The 15,597-nt window shown below is 42.5% G+C and overlaps 1 protein-coding gene, 1 long non-coding RNA gene and 1 other non-coding gene across 9 annotated transcripts in view; 2 read left to right on the top strand and 1 right to left on the bottom strand.

The window, feature by feature from the left end:
• Positions 1 to 3,111: 3,111 nt before the first annotated feature.
• On the bottom strand, positions 3,112 to 14,498 carry LOC138417724 (uncharacterized). Of its 2 annotated transcripts, XR_011248260.1 has the most exons (3): positions 13,977 to 14,498; positions 8,217 to 8,296; positions 3,112 to 3,833 (listed from the first exon to the last, which is right to left on the bottom strand). It is a non-coding gene; the product is annotated as an uncharacterized lncRNA (long non-coding RNA). The 2 variants fall into 2 exon arrangements; XR_011248261.1 differs by lacking the exon at positions 8,217 to 8,296 and having other exon boundaries at positions 13,977 to 14,136.
• Positions 7,101 to 7,172, top strand: TRNAY-AUA (transfer RNA tyrosine (anticodon AUA)). Its single transcript has one exon. It is a non-coding gene; the product is annotated as a tRNA-Tyr (tRNA).
• SAMHD1 (SAM and HD domain containing deoxynucleoside triphosphate triphosphohydrolase 1) overlaps positions 13,761 to 15,597 on the top strand; it is a 67,210-nt gene continuing 65,373 nt past the window's right edge. For 5 of the 6 annotated variants that reach the window (XR_011248259.1, XM_069548523.1, XM_069548521.1 and 2 more), the window contains exon 1: positions 13,791 to 14,439. Coding sequence is in view for 5 of the 6 variants with exons in the window: in XM_069548523.1 (XP_069404624.1) it covers positions 14,232 to 14,439 (208 nt within the window). In the remaining variant the exon portion in view is untranslated. Of the gene's footprint in view, positions 14,440 to 15,597 lie in introns of all 6 variants that reach the window. The other variant, XM_069548522.1, reaches the window with a different exon arrangement.

Raw genomic sequence — 15,597 nt, 5'->3', positions numbered from 1 at the left:
TGATGTGGACTATATGCAGAGTACATCATGAGAAATGCTGGGCTGGAATCAAGATTGCCGGGAGAAATATCAATAACCTCAGATATGCAGATGACACCACCCTTATGGCAGAAAGTGAAGAGGAACTAAAAAGCCTCTTAATGAAAGTGAAAGAGGAGAGTGAAAAAGTTGGCTTAAAGCTCAACATTCAGAAAACTCAGATCATGGCATCTGGTCCCATCACTTCATGGGAAAATTGATGGGGAAACAGTGGCAGACTTTATTTTGGGGGGCTCCAAAATCACTGCAGATGGTGACTGCAGCCATGAAATTAAAAGACACTTACTCCTTGGAAGGAAAGTTATGACCAGCCTGGATAGCATATTGAAAAGCAGAGATATCACTTTGCCAAAAAAGGTCCATCTAGTCAAGGCTATGGTTTTTCCAGTGGTCATGTATGGATGTGAGAGATGGACTGTGAAGAAAGCTGAGCGCCGAAGAATTGATGGTTTTGAACTGTGGTGTTGGAGAAGACTCTTGAGAGTCCCTTGGACTGCAAGGAGATCCAACCAGTCCATCCTAAAGGAGACCAGTCCTGGATGTTCATAAAGTAAAAGAAAAGTGAAAGTGTTAGTTGTTTGGTTGTGTCTGACTCTTTGAAACCCCATGGACTCTAGCCATCAGGCTCCTCTGTCCGTGGAATTCTCCAGGCAAGAATATTGGAATAGGTAGCCATTCCCTTCTATAGGAGATCTTCCCAATCCAGGGATTGAACCCAGGTCTCCTGCATTCCAGGTGGATTCTTTACTATCTGAGCCACCAGGGAGGCCCCACCTCCCCTTAATAAAAATTCTGAAACTATTTTCCTTGTCAATCACAGTATTTAACAACTCCCAAACACTAAAATGCCTTTAGATCTTCTTGAGATAGAGTCATGTTTTTAGATGAGAAGGATTACTATGTAACAGATACTTAACTTTGAGGAAAGAATATTTTTTAAAAGATCAAAGCCTTTCTTAACATTTGAATTAATATGTACTTTTTAAATATGATAAATGATAAATATATATTTATTATATGATATTATCATATGATAATGTAATGATAAATATAAATGATAGCACACTTAGAGTGGAGAAATAGACAAGTATGTATTAGACTTTATTTTGCATGCTATGCAACAGCACAAGGGTTCTTGGTTGTAACCAACTCCACAGTTGTCAGAAGTTTGGGGCCCAAACACTGCGAACTACTAAGTCAAAATGTCCGACCTCAGGACATCAGCTCAGGAGTGGATATCACATAGTACAAGCATGTTGGAGGTGTGTATCAAGTCTGCTAGGGCTGCCATGACAATATACCATGGACTGGGTGGCTTAAACCACAAATTCATTTTCTCAACAGTTTTGGAGGCTGGAAAACCAAAATTAAGGTGCTAGCACAGTTAGTGTTACTGAACCAGGTCCATTTGCCCAATATGCAGTGAGCCAAATACTGAAATGCCAAGGTTTACAGTCAAAGTTTATACACAAGAAAGCCAAGTGAAGAGATGGGAGAACAAGTCTCAGATCTGCCTCCCTGAAGGCAGAAGGACTGGAGTGCTTATGGGATAAGTAGGATGGTCTAAAAACTGAGCAGGATACTGCAGAGCCCTCCTGAGTACAAAAGCTCTTCCATGTCCCCCATTTCTCATATGTAGGAAGAAGGTTTCAGCCTTCTAGATCTTCCCTGAGTTCCAAAGGGCAGATTCAAACAATTACTTCTTAGAGAAATGAGGGAATGAAGAAACAAAGGAAAAGCAGTTAAGTAGAAAAGTAATGACAAGAGTGCAGCAATAAAAGAGTCCTAGGTCTTCCTCAAGAGATACACATAACAATCCAATACATATCTTGAGTTGTTTTTCCAGGAACTAAGTCTCCCTGCCCAGGTGGAGGATGGTGACTTCATGCGGAGCACAAGATTCCTGGAATATAACCCATTACCTCACCATCCCCCAATCAGAAGAAAGCTGTGCACTCTGCAGCCCTCACCCAAAAGTTGCCTTTAAAAACTGTTCCCTAAAACCCCTCATCAGAGTTTGGGTCTTTTGCCCATACCCCACGTTTGGTACCTGCAATAAATGCTGTACTTTTCATCACTATGAAACTGAAAGTGAAAGTCGCTCAGTCATGTCCAACTTTTGCAACCCCATGGACTATACAGTCCATGGAATTCTCCAGGCCAGAATACTGGAGTAGGTAGCTGTTCCCTTCTCCAGGGGACCTTCCCAACCCAGGGATCGAACCCAGGTCTCCTGCATTGCAGGCGGATTCTTTACCAGCTGAGCTACCAGGGAAGCCCTTTCATCACTACAACCAGGTGTTAATAAATTGTTTTTGCTGCACAGGAGGTAAGGGACCCAAGTTCATTTTGGTAACAGTCTTAGTTGTGGGATAAAAGTAACTGGAGGTAGGGCAAAAGGTGACATAATAAATGTTCTGCAAATGTGCTTCTGGGTTACATACAAAGACTTCGTTAGGGTATTAAGAATTGCAGTTCAGGAGACATAGATTTAGGTGAAAACCAAAAGAGTGCTCAGGAGAAGAAAATGAATCAGGCTTACAAGACAAACGTCACAAGGTTGTGACAGTTTTGTGTTTGGGTGAGACTTGTCATTGACTCTGACATAAAGAAGCATTTGCTATTAAGGAATAAACTGCCACTAGTTGTTTTGGGGTAAGGTCAATAAGTATCTTGAATTTCTGGCAGATGTTCTGGATGCCTGTGTTAAGACAAAAATGGTCAAAGTTCAGTTTCCCTCCAGGCTGAGATATGCACAAGTCCTGTTTCCTCAATGGCCTTTCAGCTCCATCTTAGTGACCTCTCTTAGCAATACCTACTCCATTTTGACTTTTCTTTCCCATTTCCCCCTTTTGATCAAGATCTTTCTTTGGGAGGCATCAATGATCAACCATCTGGTTATTTGAGATCAGCATCAACTTCCCCTGTGCCAGGAAGGCTCTTCCCAGAGAGTCTTGTCACACAGAGGAGGGAAAAAGGTGTCTATGTGAAAGATACGGTTTTAGAAAGTTTATGGCCATATTTGAGCAACAAGGAGTAATCTAGGAAGTGAGACTTCAGAGGCACTCAAAATAAGAAAAGTTCAAAAAGCTTTATTAGGAAGAATCTTATTGGAGTGGTCAGTCATCTCCAGATGTCTAGCTATCATTATTCCTTTTAGTATTTCTCCAAGACCTGGTATTAGGTCATTCATAGCAATTATTTGTTTTTTTCATATGACTTATTGTATGACATTCAGCAGTTCTCAACCTTTTTAGCACCAGGGACCAGTTTTGTGATTATTCAAGTGCATTACACTTGTGTACTTTATTTCTATTATTATTATTACATCAGCTCCACCTCAGGTCATCAGGCATTAGATCCTGGAGGCTAGAGACTCCTGCACTAGACGGTCCATGCGGTCCAGAATCTTGGGAAAGCCGTTCACAACAGATTTCATCTGCTTCATTATCCTGAACTTTGTCTGATTAACTTTGCTTTCAGGTCTGTAGACTTGTTGTGACATCCAGGAAGGAGACGGTACCTTCTTTAAATGAGAAACATGAATCTATGCGTCAATGTCCTTAGGTTTAGCAGCACAAATTTAGTTAACAATACCTGTAAAGGTCCCCTCCAGCAAGGTTGGAAGACATCACTGTTAAGGTGTCATTTCCAGTAAGTAGATACAGTCACCAGTCTGTTTTTTCCTGAAGGTGTAGATCTGAGATTAAGCAAAACCAAAGACAGTGCTTTGGACGACAGCAGCTTAAATGATTAGTCATCATAAATGCACTATGGTAGGTAGAGTGCAAAGACTGAAAAAAAAACAAACCAAAAAACAAAACTTAGTTTGCCAGGAAGCCAGGAAGTACCAAGCAGTTGTTCTGGTTTTCCTGTAGCCCCCACTGTTAATTTAATTTACATCCAGTGTTTACCCATCTTAATTTCTCTGATTCAGGAGCAGTCTGTTGCCATGTTACAAGATATCAGGATAGGAAAAGTCTGACAACAAGAGGTCAGTTCTTCTGAAGAAGCAGAATGGATTTCATCCACAAATGCCACAATATTTACATATTCTGTTGCTGCTGCCTTTGCATGAAAGTCAGCTAGGACTTTCCCCTTATACTCATTCCTTTTAGTGTGAGCCTCTATTTGATGACAGACAACATTTTATGTCAGGACATATCAGACTTCTAGGAATTTCACACAATTTCTTGAACACCTAAAACACATACCCATATAGACACAACATAAAGAAGGCTAACCATTGTTTATTTGACAATTCTTCCCCTACAATTTAAACATATCGAGTATATCTAATTAGTTTAATATCTCTTCCTTTACAATGAGAGAATAAATCTTTGAGATCTCTAGAATATCTCTTATCTCAAGTTAGTTCTAAGTCAAAAAATTCATTTGGAATTTGATTTGGGTAAGTCTGTCAAAAATATCCAAAAAGTTTTAAAATCATCAAATAGGATCATATATCACTGTGAAACAATGCTTAGTTATTCATTTAACTAAAATAACAAAGAATTCACAGGCAAATATGGAAGGTTAGGCTTCTCAGAGGGCTCAGAGGCAAAGAGTCCACCTGCAGTGCAAAAGAACACCTGCAATGCAGGAGATCTGAGTTGGATCCCTACATCTGGAAAATCCCCTGGAGAAGGAAATGACAACCCACTCCAGTATTCTTGCCTGGAGAATCCCATGGATAGTGGAACCTGGCAGTTCATGGGGTCGCAAAGAGTCGGACATCACTGAGCGACTGAACCACCACCACAGTTCTGAGCAAATCTTAGTTATCAAGAGGACTTGCATTACTTAAGTTATCATATGATAAAGACATGATTATTTTGATAAGACACAAGATCTTTGTTTTTTTCCCTAGGCATATTACTTAAAGGTAAAGAAAAATCTTCCTTATTTCTTATTATCAAGAGCAGACAGATAGGAAAAAAAATCAAAAACAAAAAACTGTCCTTTTAACAGAGGGAGAAAGCCAAACATATTGCTTACTTAAAGTTAAAAAGAAAACCTTTCATAATCTCTTATTTGAAGAACAGACCATTAGGAAAAAAAAAAAATACTTTGTCCTTTAAACACAGAAAAACAAATTCCAATTTTGTACCAGTTTACTTTTGATATTAAAACTCATTTAATTAAATTCATTTCAATCATTTCTAGTCTTAACCAGGCATGAAAGTCCTTCCTAAAGATTCCTTCTTCATAAACTTTCTTTTACGGAAAATAGACATCCTACTTTCCTCATATATGGAGATGTTTTTACTTATTTGTCTTTTTATTTAGCTTTAATCACATATATTAGCATTTTTTAAAAATCCTTCAGTTCAATTGTTTATTTGTGTCTGACTCTGTGACCCCATGGACCGCAGCATGCTAGGCCTCCCTGTCCATCACCAACTCCCAGACCTTGCTCAAACTCATATCCTTTGAGTCGGTGATGCCATCCAACCATCTCATCCTCTATCATCTCCTTCTCCTCCTGCCTTCCTTCAATCTTTCCCAGTATTAGGGTCTTTTCCAATGAGTCAGTTCTTCACATCAGGTGGATAAATTATTGGAGCTTCAGCTTCAGCATCTGTTCTTCCAATGAATATTCAGGACTGATTTCCTTTAGGATGGACTGGTTGGATCTCCTTGCAGTCCAAGGGACTCTCAAGAGTCTTCTCCAACACCAACTTAAAAATCCTTAAGATTTTTAACTTCCCCACTTAAAAATCCTTAGAAAACTTTAATTTGAAAATGAATAAGAACTAAATAGCAATTATGAACTATGTTTTACATTGGCATTCTGTATACTGGCAACCTTATAAATAATTTTTATCATTTCTAGAAAAGTGCTTTCTCATAGAAAATTTCTCAGACTGGCATCAAATACTTTAGTTTCTCTGTAAAAAGAAGTCTATGTTCAGTAATTAATTCAATATCTAATTTGGAAATTATTTGGAAATAACTTAGATATTCAATGAATTTAACTTAAAATTTAACTTATTAATTTAGTAAAACTCTAAGGGTGTAAGTTACCAGTGAGATTTGAGAAACCATTTTATTTTTTTAAAATATTTATTTGGTTACCTGGGGTCTTAGTTGCGGCACATGGGATCTTTACTTTCTGGTATGCAGGATTTTTAGCTGTGGCATGTGGGATATGGTTCCCTAACCAGGGATTGGACCCAGGCCCCCTGCTTTGGGAGCACAGAGTCTTAGCCACTGGACCACCAGGGAAGCCCCCCTGGGAAACTATTTTAAGTTATTGTTCAGTGCGTAAGTTGTAGCCAACTCTTTGTGACCCCATGGATTTTAAGCAGATATATCATTGCTAAAAAGTTTGCCTAAAAACTCAACTTATTTACATTTAATTCATTTGTTCTTAACAAACATGTTTAGATCTCCTATTAAAATACTTCACCAAACATTAGATAACATCAGTCATCCTCCTAAGTTATTTTTCTGACTGACAAATTTTGTAACAGAGATAACATGAGCTTATTTGACTTTTAGTAAACCTAAGTAGAATAAAACATTATATTTGAGATTTTCCTGGTGATCAGGGGTTACAAATCCACCTGCCAATGCAGGAGACATGGGTTCAATCCCTAGCCTGAGACGATTCCACATCTCAAGGGGCAGCTAAGCCTATGTACCACATCTGCTGAGCCAGAGTGCTCCAGAGCCCATGAGCTACAGCTACTGAAGCTCACATGCCCTAGGGCCCGTGTTCACCACAACTAAAGAAAAACTGTGCACAGCAACAAAGACCTAGCACAGCCAGAAATAAATAATAAATAAATAAACTTATTTTTTTAAAAACTCCTTAAAAAGTGTTATACTTAATGTTGGCAATGCTAAAGGAATGTCTGTATTAAACCAACAAACTTAAACTAGCTTTTATTTCCTAAAGATTCACCCTAGATCATGTGAACTTGAAAAACATTTGGGTTAGGTTCTATTACATTTTTGCAAATAGACTTAATTTATATAGTGCTTGTTTGTGTTAAGCCAATGAAATAGAACTCTTTTACAGATTCATTTTAGCAGCACTATCCAAAGGTAGGACTTCCCTGGTAGCTCAGACGGTAAAGCGTCTGCCTATAATGCAGGAGACCCAGGTTTGATCCCTGGGTTGGGAAGATTCCCTGGAGAAAGAAATGGCAACCCACTCCAGTATTATTGCCTGGAAAATCCCATGGACAGAGGAGCCTGGTTGGCTACTGTCCATGGGGTCGCAAAGAGTTGGACACGACTAAGCGACTTCACTTCACTTCATTCACAATATATTTATATATAGACACATATAAACATGGTCTTCCCTAATAGCTCATATAGTAAAGCATCTGCCTACAATGCAGGAGACCCAGGTTCAATCCCTGGGTCGGGAAGATCCCCTGGTAAAGGAAATGGCAAGCCACTCCAGTATCTTTGCCTGGGCAGTCCATGGACAGAGGAGCCTGGTGGGCTACAGTCCACAGGGTCGGAAAGAGTCAGACACGACTGAGGGACTAACACACACACATGAACATACAGACAGATGCAAACAGAGACCTTATAGTTTTTGTTTTAAAACTTTTCTTAAACTGGATTTCTGGGCAAAGGTACTTCTATGGCAGCTTGTATTTTTATTTATTTATCTTTAACAATTTATTTATTCACTTTATTTTTGGTTCCTGGGCCTTCCTTCTTGCTGCTTTCAGGTTTTCTCTAGCTGCAGCGAGCAGAAGCTACTCTTCATTGTGGTGCATGGGCTTGTCATTGCAGTGCTTTCTTTTGTTGCAGGGTATGGGTTCTAAGGCATGTGGGCTTCACTAGGTGTAGCACGTGGGCTCAGTAGTTGTGGCACACAGGCTTACTTGCTCTGAGACACGTGGAATCTTCCCAGGTCAGTTATCGAATCCGTGTCCTGCATTGGCAGGCTGATTCTTATCCACTGCACCACCAGGGAACTCCAGCAGCTGTATATTTAAAAGTCTTCTTCTCTCCCTTCCCCCTCCTTTTTTTTTTTTTTTTCAATTTTAGGAATTGGAGGGAGGTGGTCTAGATAAGAGTTCCCAGAGAGGTTACAAGCCTTTGAGATAAACATGAGAGATATGGGGAATGATGAAAAGGAATGGGTGAAATATGAACTGCCTCTAGAACTACATTTCCACTTTCACAAAGATTCATAAGGTATAACTTACTGTAAATAACACCATAGGCTGATCCACCCATCCAACTACTTCATCCTCAGTTTGCTTCTTTGTATTAGGGAGATTTCTAACTGAGATGTAAAAAAAAAAAAAAAAAATTATGTTTTGCCCAGGCAACATTGTTGGTTAGCTTTATCATGTCACTATTAACTGGACATGCTAAATGGCATGCTAAAGAGCATGTCCAATTAATAGTGCTTGAAGGGTAGATTTACATGCCTTAGTTCAGAGGATATATGTAATGGTATGGTGCCATCCTCATTGGACCTGGCTTTAAAATGGGCTGCCATTACAGGATGGGCAGTATGGATAGTCTTCTGCAGGGGATCAAGTTCAGTGTTACAAAAAAATAAGGAAGTTCAGAAAGAGATGGATAGCAATGAGGAGAGCTTTATGACAGATACTCAGAGGGACAGAAAAAAAAGATTTGGAAAAAGAGAGTTCTCAGAAGCCTCAGAGGATTTTTCTAGCTTGGAAATCTTTTGACATAATTGTGAGTTAGTTTCTCAGGGGGAAGCAATAGTAGCAGATACATTAATTATGATTGGAGGCCTCAAAATATGAATTGAAATACGCTTCACATTCTCTTTGTTTTGTACTATAGTTTTTCTCCAGTTGAGCACACAAATAAACTAATTTTGAAATTCTGAACAAGCCAAAAGTAGACCAACAGAGTTTCAAATCATTGCAGGTGATTTTAGTCCAACGCAAAAGAAATTAACAAGAGGAAGGCCCGTAAGTTTTAAACATTAATTGATCTGGAGTTCTGAACAATGGCAGTGCCTTTAGAAACCTAATTCCCCACAACCGAGTACTGACCAAGATGAACCATTCCCTTTCCAGAGAAAGCCAGCCGCAGAGGACCCCCAAATAAAGGCTCAGAACCTTGACTTTACTGGGAGGTTTGGAACTGAGAGGATTTACCCCTAAAGACACAAGACCACTGAGACGACTGAGTACAAAGCTGAATATAAGTTGAAATACAAGTGGAGACTGGCTGTAAGCAGTGAGTTTAAAAGGATTCATGAACTATGTTTACTCAGGAGCAACCCACTGAAGTCTGGCCACTCCCTCAAATGTTTGAGCATCCTAACTCCCAAATACATGGTCACTCCACCCCATACACTGAGGCACTCCTAGGAAGTCACCATAAGTGAAACTCTATAGGAAGAGTTGGCCACTCCCTGTGACTGCCTAAAAGCAATAGAACTTATACCCAGCTCAAGTTACGGAACAGAACAGTGGTTTTCAAGGCTGTGCGTGTGTGCTAAGTTGCTTCAGTCATGTCTGACTCTGCGAACCTATGAACTGTAGCCTGCCAGGCTCCTCGGTCCACGGGATTCTCCAGGCAAGAGTACTGGAGTGGGTTGCCACGCCCTTCTCCAGGGGATCTTCCCAACCCAGGGATCAAATCTCTGTCTCACGTCTCCTGCACTGGCAGGCAGGTTTTTTACCACTAGCATCACCTGGCTGATCTAGGTTCAAATCCCAAAGCACTTAACACAAGGGTGTGGCCTTTGGCAAGTCATTTCACCTCCCTGGGCTTCATTTCCAAATTTCTTAAATAACACCAGGAATCTTTGTCCAGAAACAAGTCTCTTCTTCCTGATACTAGACCTTGCCCTCTAACCCAAGGGGTAACATATATCCTGATTAGGTCAATCATTTCATAACACAACTGGTCCAGGAATGAAAGCAATCCAGACTTGTTGAAGTCATTCCCTTACATTTAAACTGGAGGAGCAGAGGCTTTCTTTTATTTCTAGATATGAAGCCATAAAGATGGGACCTTAAAGCAACTTGCAGCTGGTAGCCCTCATGTTTCCACATGATTTGCACCCTCCTTGACTTAATCTCTTAGTACTTCCCCTTTGCTCACTTTGCCCATCCACACTGGTCTCTTTGCTATTTCTTAACACCCAGCATGCTCCTGTTTCAAAAGCCTTTGCACTTGGTGTTCTCTTTGTCTGGAATGCTTTTCCTCCAGATACCTGCATGGTTGAGGAAGAAATTTCATGTTCTCAAAAGTTTCCCCACTACTCAAAACTGTGACTCTATCCTCCTCCTCTACTCCTCTTTAAAAACTTTGTTCCAAAGTACCATCTTCTAACTTTATTCTTGTTAATTAGACTATTATTCATTGCCAGTCTCCCCCAGCTAGAATATGTTTCACTGGGGCAGGGGTTTTTGTTTCTTTGGTTCATTGTTGTGTCCCAGGTGCCAAACAAATTAGTACGTACCCAGTATATATTAATATTGATGGAATGAATGAATGAACGTATTTATAACCAAAGAGGATCAGCTAGTATAATATCTATCTAATGACATTGTTATAAGGATTGGAAATTATGTATATAAAGTAAAGCACAAATAGACTATCTGATTCATAGTAGGTACTCAAATATGTTCAGTTCAGTTCAGTTCAGTCTCTCTGTTGTGTCTGACTCTTTGCGACCCCATGAATTGCAGCATGCCAGGCCTCCCTGTCCATCATCAGCTCCCGGAGTTCTCTCAAACTCATGTGCATCAAGTCGGTGATGCCATCCAGCCATCTCATCCTCTGTCATCCCCTTCTCCTCCTGCCCCCAATCCCTCTCAGCATCAGGGTCTTTTCCAATGAGTCAACTCTTTGCATGAGGTGGCCAAAGTATTGGAGTTTCAGCCTCAGTCCTTCCAATGAACACCCAGGACTGATCTTTAGGATGGACTGGTTGGATCTCCTTACAGTCCAAGGGACTCTCAAGAATCTTCTTCAATACCACAGTTCAAAAGCATCAATTCTTCGGTGCTCAGCCTTCTTCATAGCCCAACTCTCACATCCATACATGACCACTGGAAAAACCATAGCCTTGACTAGACGGACCTTTGTTGGCAAAGTAATGTCTCTGCTTTTGAATATGCTATCTAGATTGGTCATAACTTTCCTTCCAAGGAGTAAGTGTCTTTTAATTTCATGGCTGCAATCACCATCTGCAGTGATTTTGGAGCCCCCCAAAATAAAGTCTGACACTGTTTCCACTGTTTCCCCATCTGTTTCCCATGAAGTGATGGGATCAAATATGTTAGCTATTATCATTTTGCCAGTTCACTCTTTTTTTTTTTTTAACAAAGAATTCCCTGACAAACATGCAGATAAGTTTCTGCATCAATGAACCAAAAAAGACTTATGAAAAAAGAAAAAAGAAAAAGACTTATGGGGCATGCACCAGGATCTGTATGTAGCAGGATCTGTATCTTTGGATCTGTATGTGTGTATATACGCATTTTGTTTTCCAAGTTTTCTTTCTTGAACATTATTTTTATCAGACAAAGAAATCTATATATTTAAAAAAAAAAAAGAATTTTGGCTTGCTTTGGGAATTTGGCAGATGGAACAGACAAGGTCCTTGAGGAGGTTAGGTTCAATGAGAGAACCAGGGAGTGGTGCTAGATGGCACTGAGAACTAGCAGTGCTGGTTGAAGAGGAAGTTGTGGAGAGATGTAAAACCACAAAGTTAATGGTGCCAGGAATAAAATTGCCCAATTCAGCTGGGTGGGTGGAAGCTAGCTTGGAAGAGCAGGAAGGACTTGCTGAGGGTATTCAAGGTCATTAAACAAGGGGCCTTAAATTAATTGAACTTTGAGTTGTTTTTTTCTAGTTCTAACTATGGTGAGATTGACATCAGAGGAGCTCGTGAATATTCATTTCTCTCAATATGACCAGAGCAGAGGGCCTGTGTCTAGTAGGCATTTGTTTCCAGGTTGTGGAATGACTGGATGAAACAGAATCACCAGGACCAAGTGGAAGTAAAGCAGCAAACTAGAAACCATCCAAGTTTTGGAGTCAGTTCTGAATCTTGAGTCTGTCACTTACCAGCCATGTGACCTTCCACAAGAAACCAACCAACTTTGTGTAAGATTTAGGGGCCCTATGAAGTAGATTAGGGGAAACATAATAGCTATGGCATAAATCATACTCTTTAACAAGCAAAAACAACTCTTTAACAAGCAAAAACAAATAGAAAATTAATTTCTCAAAAGCAACTGCTTTGAACAAACCCAACTGATTAAACTTAAAACCCTGCTTATATCACCTTCTACTGTCCAAGAAACCTTGCTGTCAGGGCAGGTTTTCCCACAAGTCTTATAAACATAAATTTTCAAACAGCCATGTTCAAGTTTAAATATATATCTTTCACATATATATGTTACGTGTCTCTTTGACTTCCTTGCCCTTGTGGTTTTGGTTTCACAAGTCTTGAAAAACATTCTTTACTCAAAATATTCTGGGGTTTAAAGATATGTTTTTTGGGCCCTGGTTCTTCTGTCCTTCCGTGCAGAGGAGGGCAAGGTCACCTCTCTATACTTTCCCTCAGGGGTCTATGGGATAAGGGAGCAATTGAAAAATTTGGGTTAACTAATATAAAATAATTTTGTATCAGAATTTCCATTAGCAAGGAATTGTTGGCAAGTGAGTAGGAGCAGAGGCTTCAGAGAAAAGCTAGATTGCCCCCTGTTTAAATTCAGGCTTCATCATTCCCTAGCTGGGTGACTTTGAGCAAATCACTTATTCCTCTGTACCTCAATTCCTTACATCTTAAGGTTATTGTGGGCTTCCCTGATAGCTCAGTCAGTAAAGAATCCACTTGCAATGCAGAAAACCCCAGTTCCATTCCTGGGTCGGGAAGATCTGCTGGAGAACAGATAAGCTACTCACTCCAGTATTCTCGGGCTTCCCTTATGACTCAGCTGGTAAAGAATCAGCCTGCAATGTGGGATACCTGGGTTTGATCCCTGGGTTGAGAAGATCCCCTGGAGAAGGGAAAGGCTACTCACTCCAGTACTCTGGCCTGGAAAATTCCATGGACTGTATAGTCCATGGGGTTGCAAAGTGTCAGACACACCTGAGCAACTTTCACTTCACTTCACTTAAAGGTTACTGTGATGCTTAATTAATACTTGCAAAACCCTTAGAACAGTGCCTGGCACACAATGAAGCTCTAAGTGTTTGCTAAAAATATTTGGCTCAACTGCAAGACCACTGACAGGTTCATGCTGCTTGATCATAATCTGCCTCATCCAACCTTTATCTCCTAGAGGGGTCTATGGTTGGGTTGATGGGAAGGTGTATCAGCTTTAGTAGCAGTAGTAATCCTTTTACAGCCGTACAGATCAAGATTTATAGGTAAGTTTGGGTCCTGCTCCAGGGTGGCAAGAATGAAGGCGAGATGCTTGCCATTTTCATAGGCAGCTACCACCAGGTAGTAAAAGTCCTTGAAGATAAATTTTAACTTATCAGATTGTCCACTTTCTTTCCTCTGGGCAGGGAGCTGGGATGGAGTGAAGGGGTGAGGATTCTTTTGGAAAGAAGTCTGACATCTGCTGGTGTATGGAGACTTGAAGATGGGCTAAGAGTTCATGGACAGACATCCCCAAGACCCTCTAACTGGCCAGCAATACTGCAGAACTTGTTAATGCAAGCTGACGGCTTTACATCAGGTTTGAATTCATTCCAGCATGTTCCAGTTCTCTTTCCGGCCCACTTTTTTCGTAATTAAGATGAGGGCAACCTTATGGCCTTTCAGGTTTCTTTTAAGTTTAGGGCATCTGAAATACGGCCAAGGGTAAACCTGGGATAGTCTGAAGTTCAGTTCACCAGAAGATCCTCTGCTCTGGACTGTAGCAGCCTGTACTGGGTACACTCTTTGCCGGCACCCCCCCCCCCCCCCACCTCGCCTTATTAGCACTGTCCTCACTTTTCCTTCTACTCACTCGGTTTACCGTAAATGCCTGGGTGCGGTTTAGGTCCATTCATAGCGCCTGCGCAGGGGCTGGGGGGCTGGGGGACTGAAGTGGGCGGCCTGTCTGGCCCCAAGGCCTGAGCTGTCAGTGCGCCTGCGCTATCGGCCTGCAGCCTGGCAGTATTAAGCCGACTCGCCGCCGGCGCCGAGCTGCGAGTGCGCTTGCGCGCGGGTCGGGCGCCGGGGTTCTTGAGTGTGCTGAGGCGAGGTGTGTGTGTGCGTAGCCATGCAGAATGCCGACTCCCAGAAGACCCCTAAGCGGCCCCGGCGCGATGGCAGCCCAAGAACGCCGCCAAACTCCCCTCCTGCAGACGCAGAGACGTCCCCGAGCCACGACCTCGACCCGGACTACCGAACCTGGGGCCCGGAGCAGGTGTGCTCCTTCCTAAGGCGCTGCGGCTTCAGCGATTCGGAGCTGCTGAAACTCTGCCGAGGTATCAAAGCTGGGTTGCTGAGGGGCCGGGGGGCCGGCCACCCTTGCCCGGGACAGCCGGGCCTGAGAGAGGGCGCCCTGAGGCAGTGAGCGGGGGCCTCTAAGAGGAGCCAGAGCGGCCGAGGGAGACCGGACGCGGGAGGCACCCGAAGGGGTGGACTGAGGCGGCGGCGCCAAGGAGGGAATGACCTGAGGCGGAGAGCGGAAACCTAAGGCGGCGAGCCCTCGGAGAAGGGGACCCGAAGGAAGGGAGGGGCAGGCTTGACACGGGAGGCACCCGAAAGGATGGACCTGTGGCGGCGGCGCCCAGGAGGGATGACCTGAGATGGAGAGGAAGGAGAAATGGGGCATCTGGGGTTGGGGACCGGTAGGCAGGGGGCGGACTTTGGGGGTTGGAACCCTGGAGGAGAAAGAGGGGTCAGCTGGTCTAACTCTGGTGGGCTTCTTCAGGAACTTAACACCCCGGCGCCGGAGAGGCGAGACTCGGGTCCCTTTTTTTAGAAGAACCTGAGTGGGAGGGTTGCTGTCACTCATGTTCACCAGGTTCGGGACACCCCTCTGATGATGTAGCGCCATGAACAGATTATGTGGGGAAGGGGCTTCCCAGGTGGCGCTAATGGTGAACCCGCCAGCCAATGCAGGAGACTTATTAAGAGACGCGGGTTGCATCTCTGGGGAGTCGGGAAGATTCCCCTGGAGGAGGGCATGGCAACCCACTCCAGTATTCGTGCCTGGAAAATCCCCATGGACAGAGGAGCCTGGCAGGCTGCAGTCCATGGGGTCGGAAAATACCGAACACGACAGAAGCAACTTAGTACACACTCTCTGGGTGCTTGAAAGTTTGTTTCCTCCGCTCCCCTCCCAACAGGGAGTTTTTCTAGCGGGGAAAGATTTTTGTTAATCTCTGAATCCTCATCACCTACTGTACCATCCTGGTAGGACTCCGCGCGCTTGGTGCCTGTACTTGCAGAACTTGATGAAGATCATGTTTTGTTCTCCAAAAGCAGTTTCCCTCGCTAACTCTAAACCCTAGAGTGGCTCAGTTGACCTCTGAACTCCCAGGAGCTTGCAGCTTGGCTTGTAGATTGTGAATTTTAAGCAACTTTATCGGCTCAAGTTCAAACATCCATCCACTTGAAATCTACTGAGCTTCCTGTAA

The sequence above is a fragment of the Ovis canadensis genome, chromosome 13 (genome assembly GCF_042477335.2).
Source record: "Ovis canadensis isolate MfBH-ARS-UI-01 breed Bighorn chromosome 13, ARS-UI_OviCan_v2, whole genome shotgun sequence".
Classification (NCBI taxonomy): Eukaryota; Metazoa; Chordata; class Mammalia; order Artiodactyla; family Bovidae; genus Ovis; species Ovis canadensis.
Note: the sequence above shows the minus strand (reverse complement) of the source record. Positions and strands in the feature narration are given on the sequence as shown.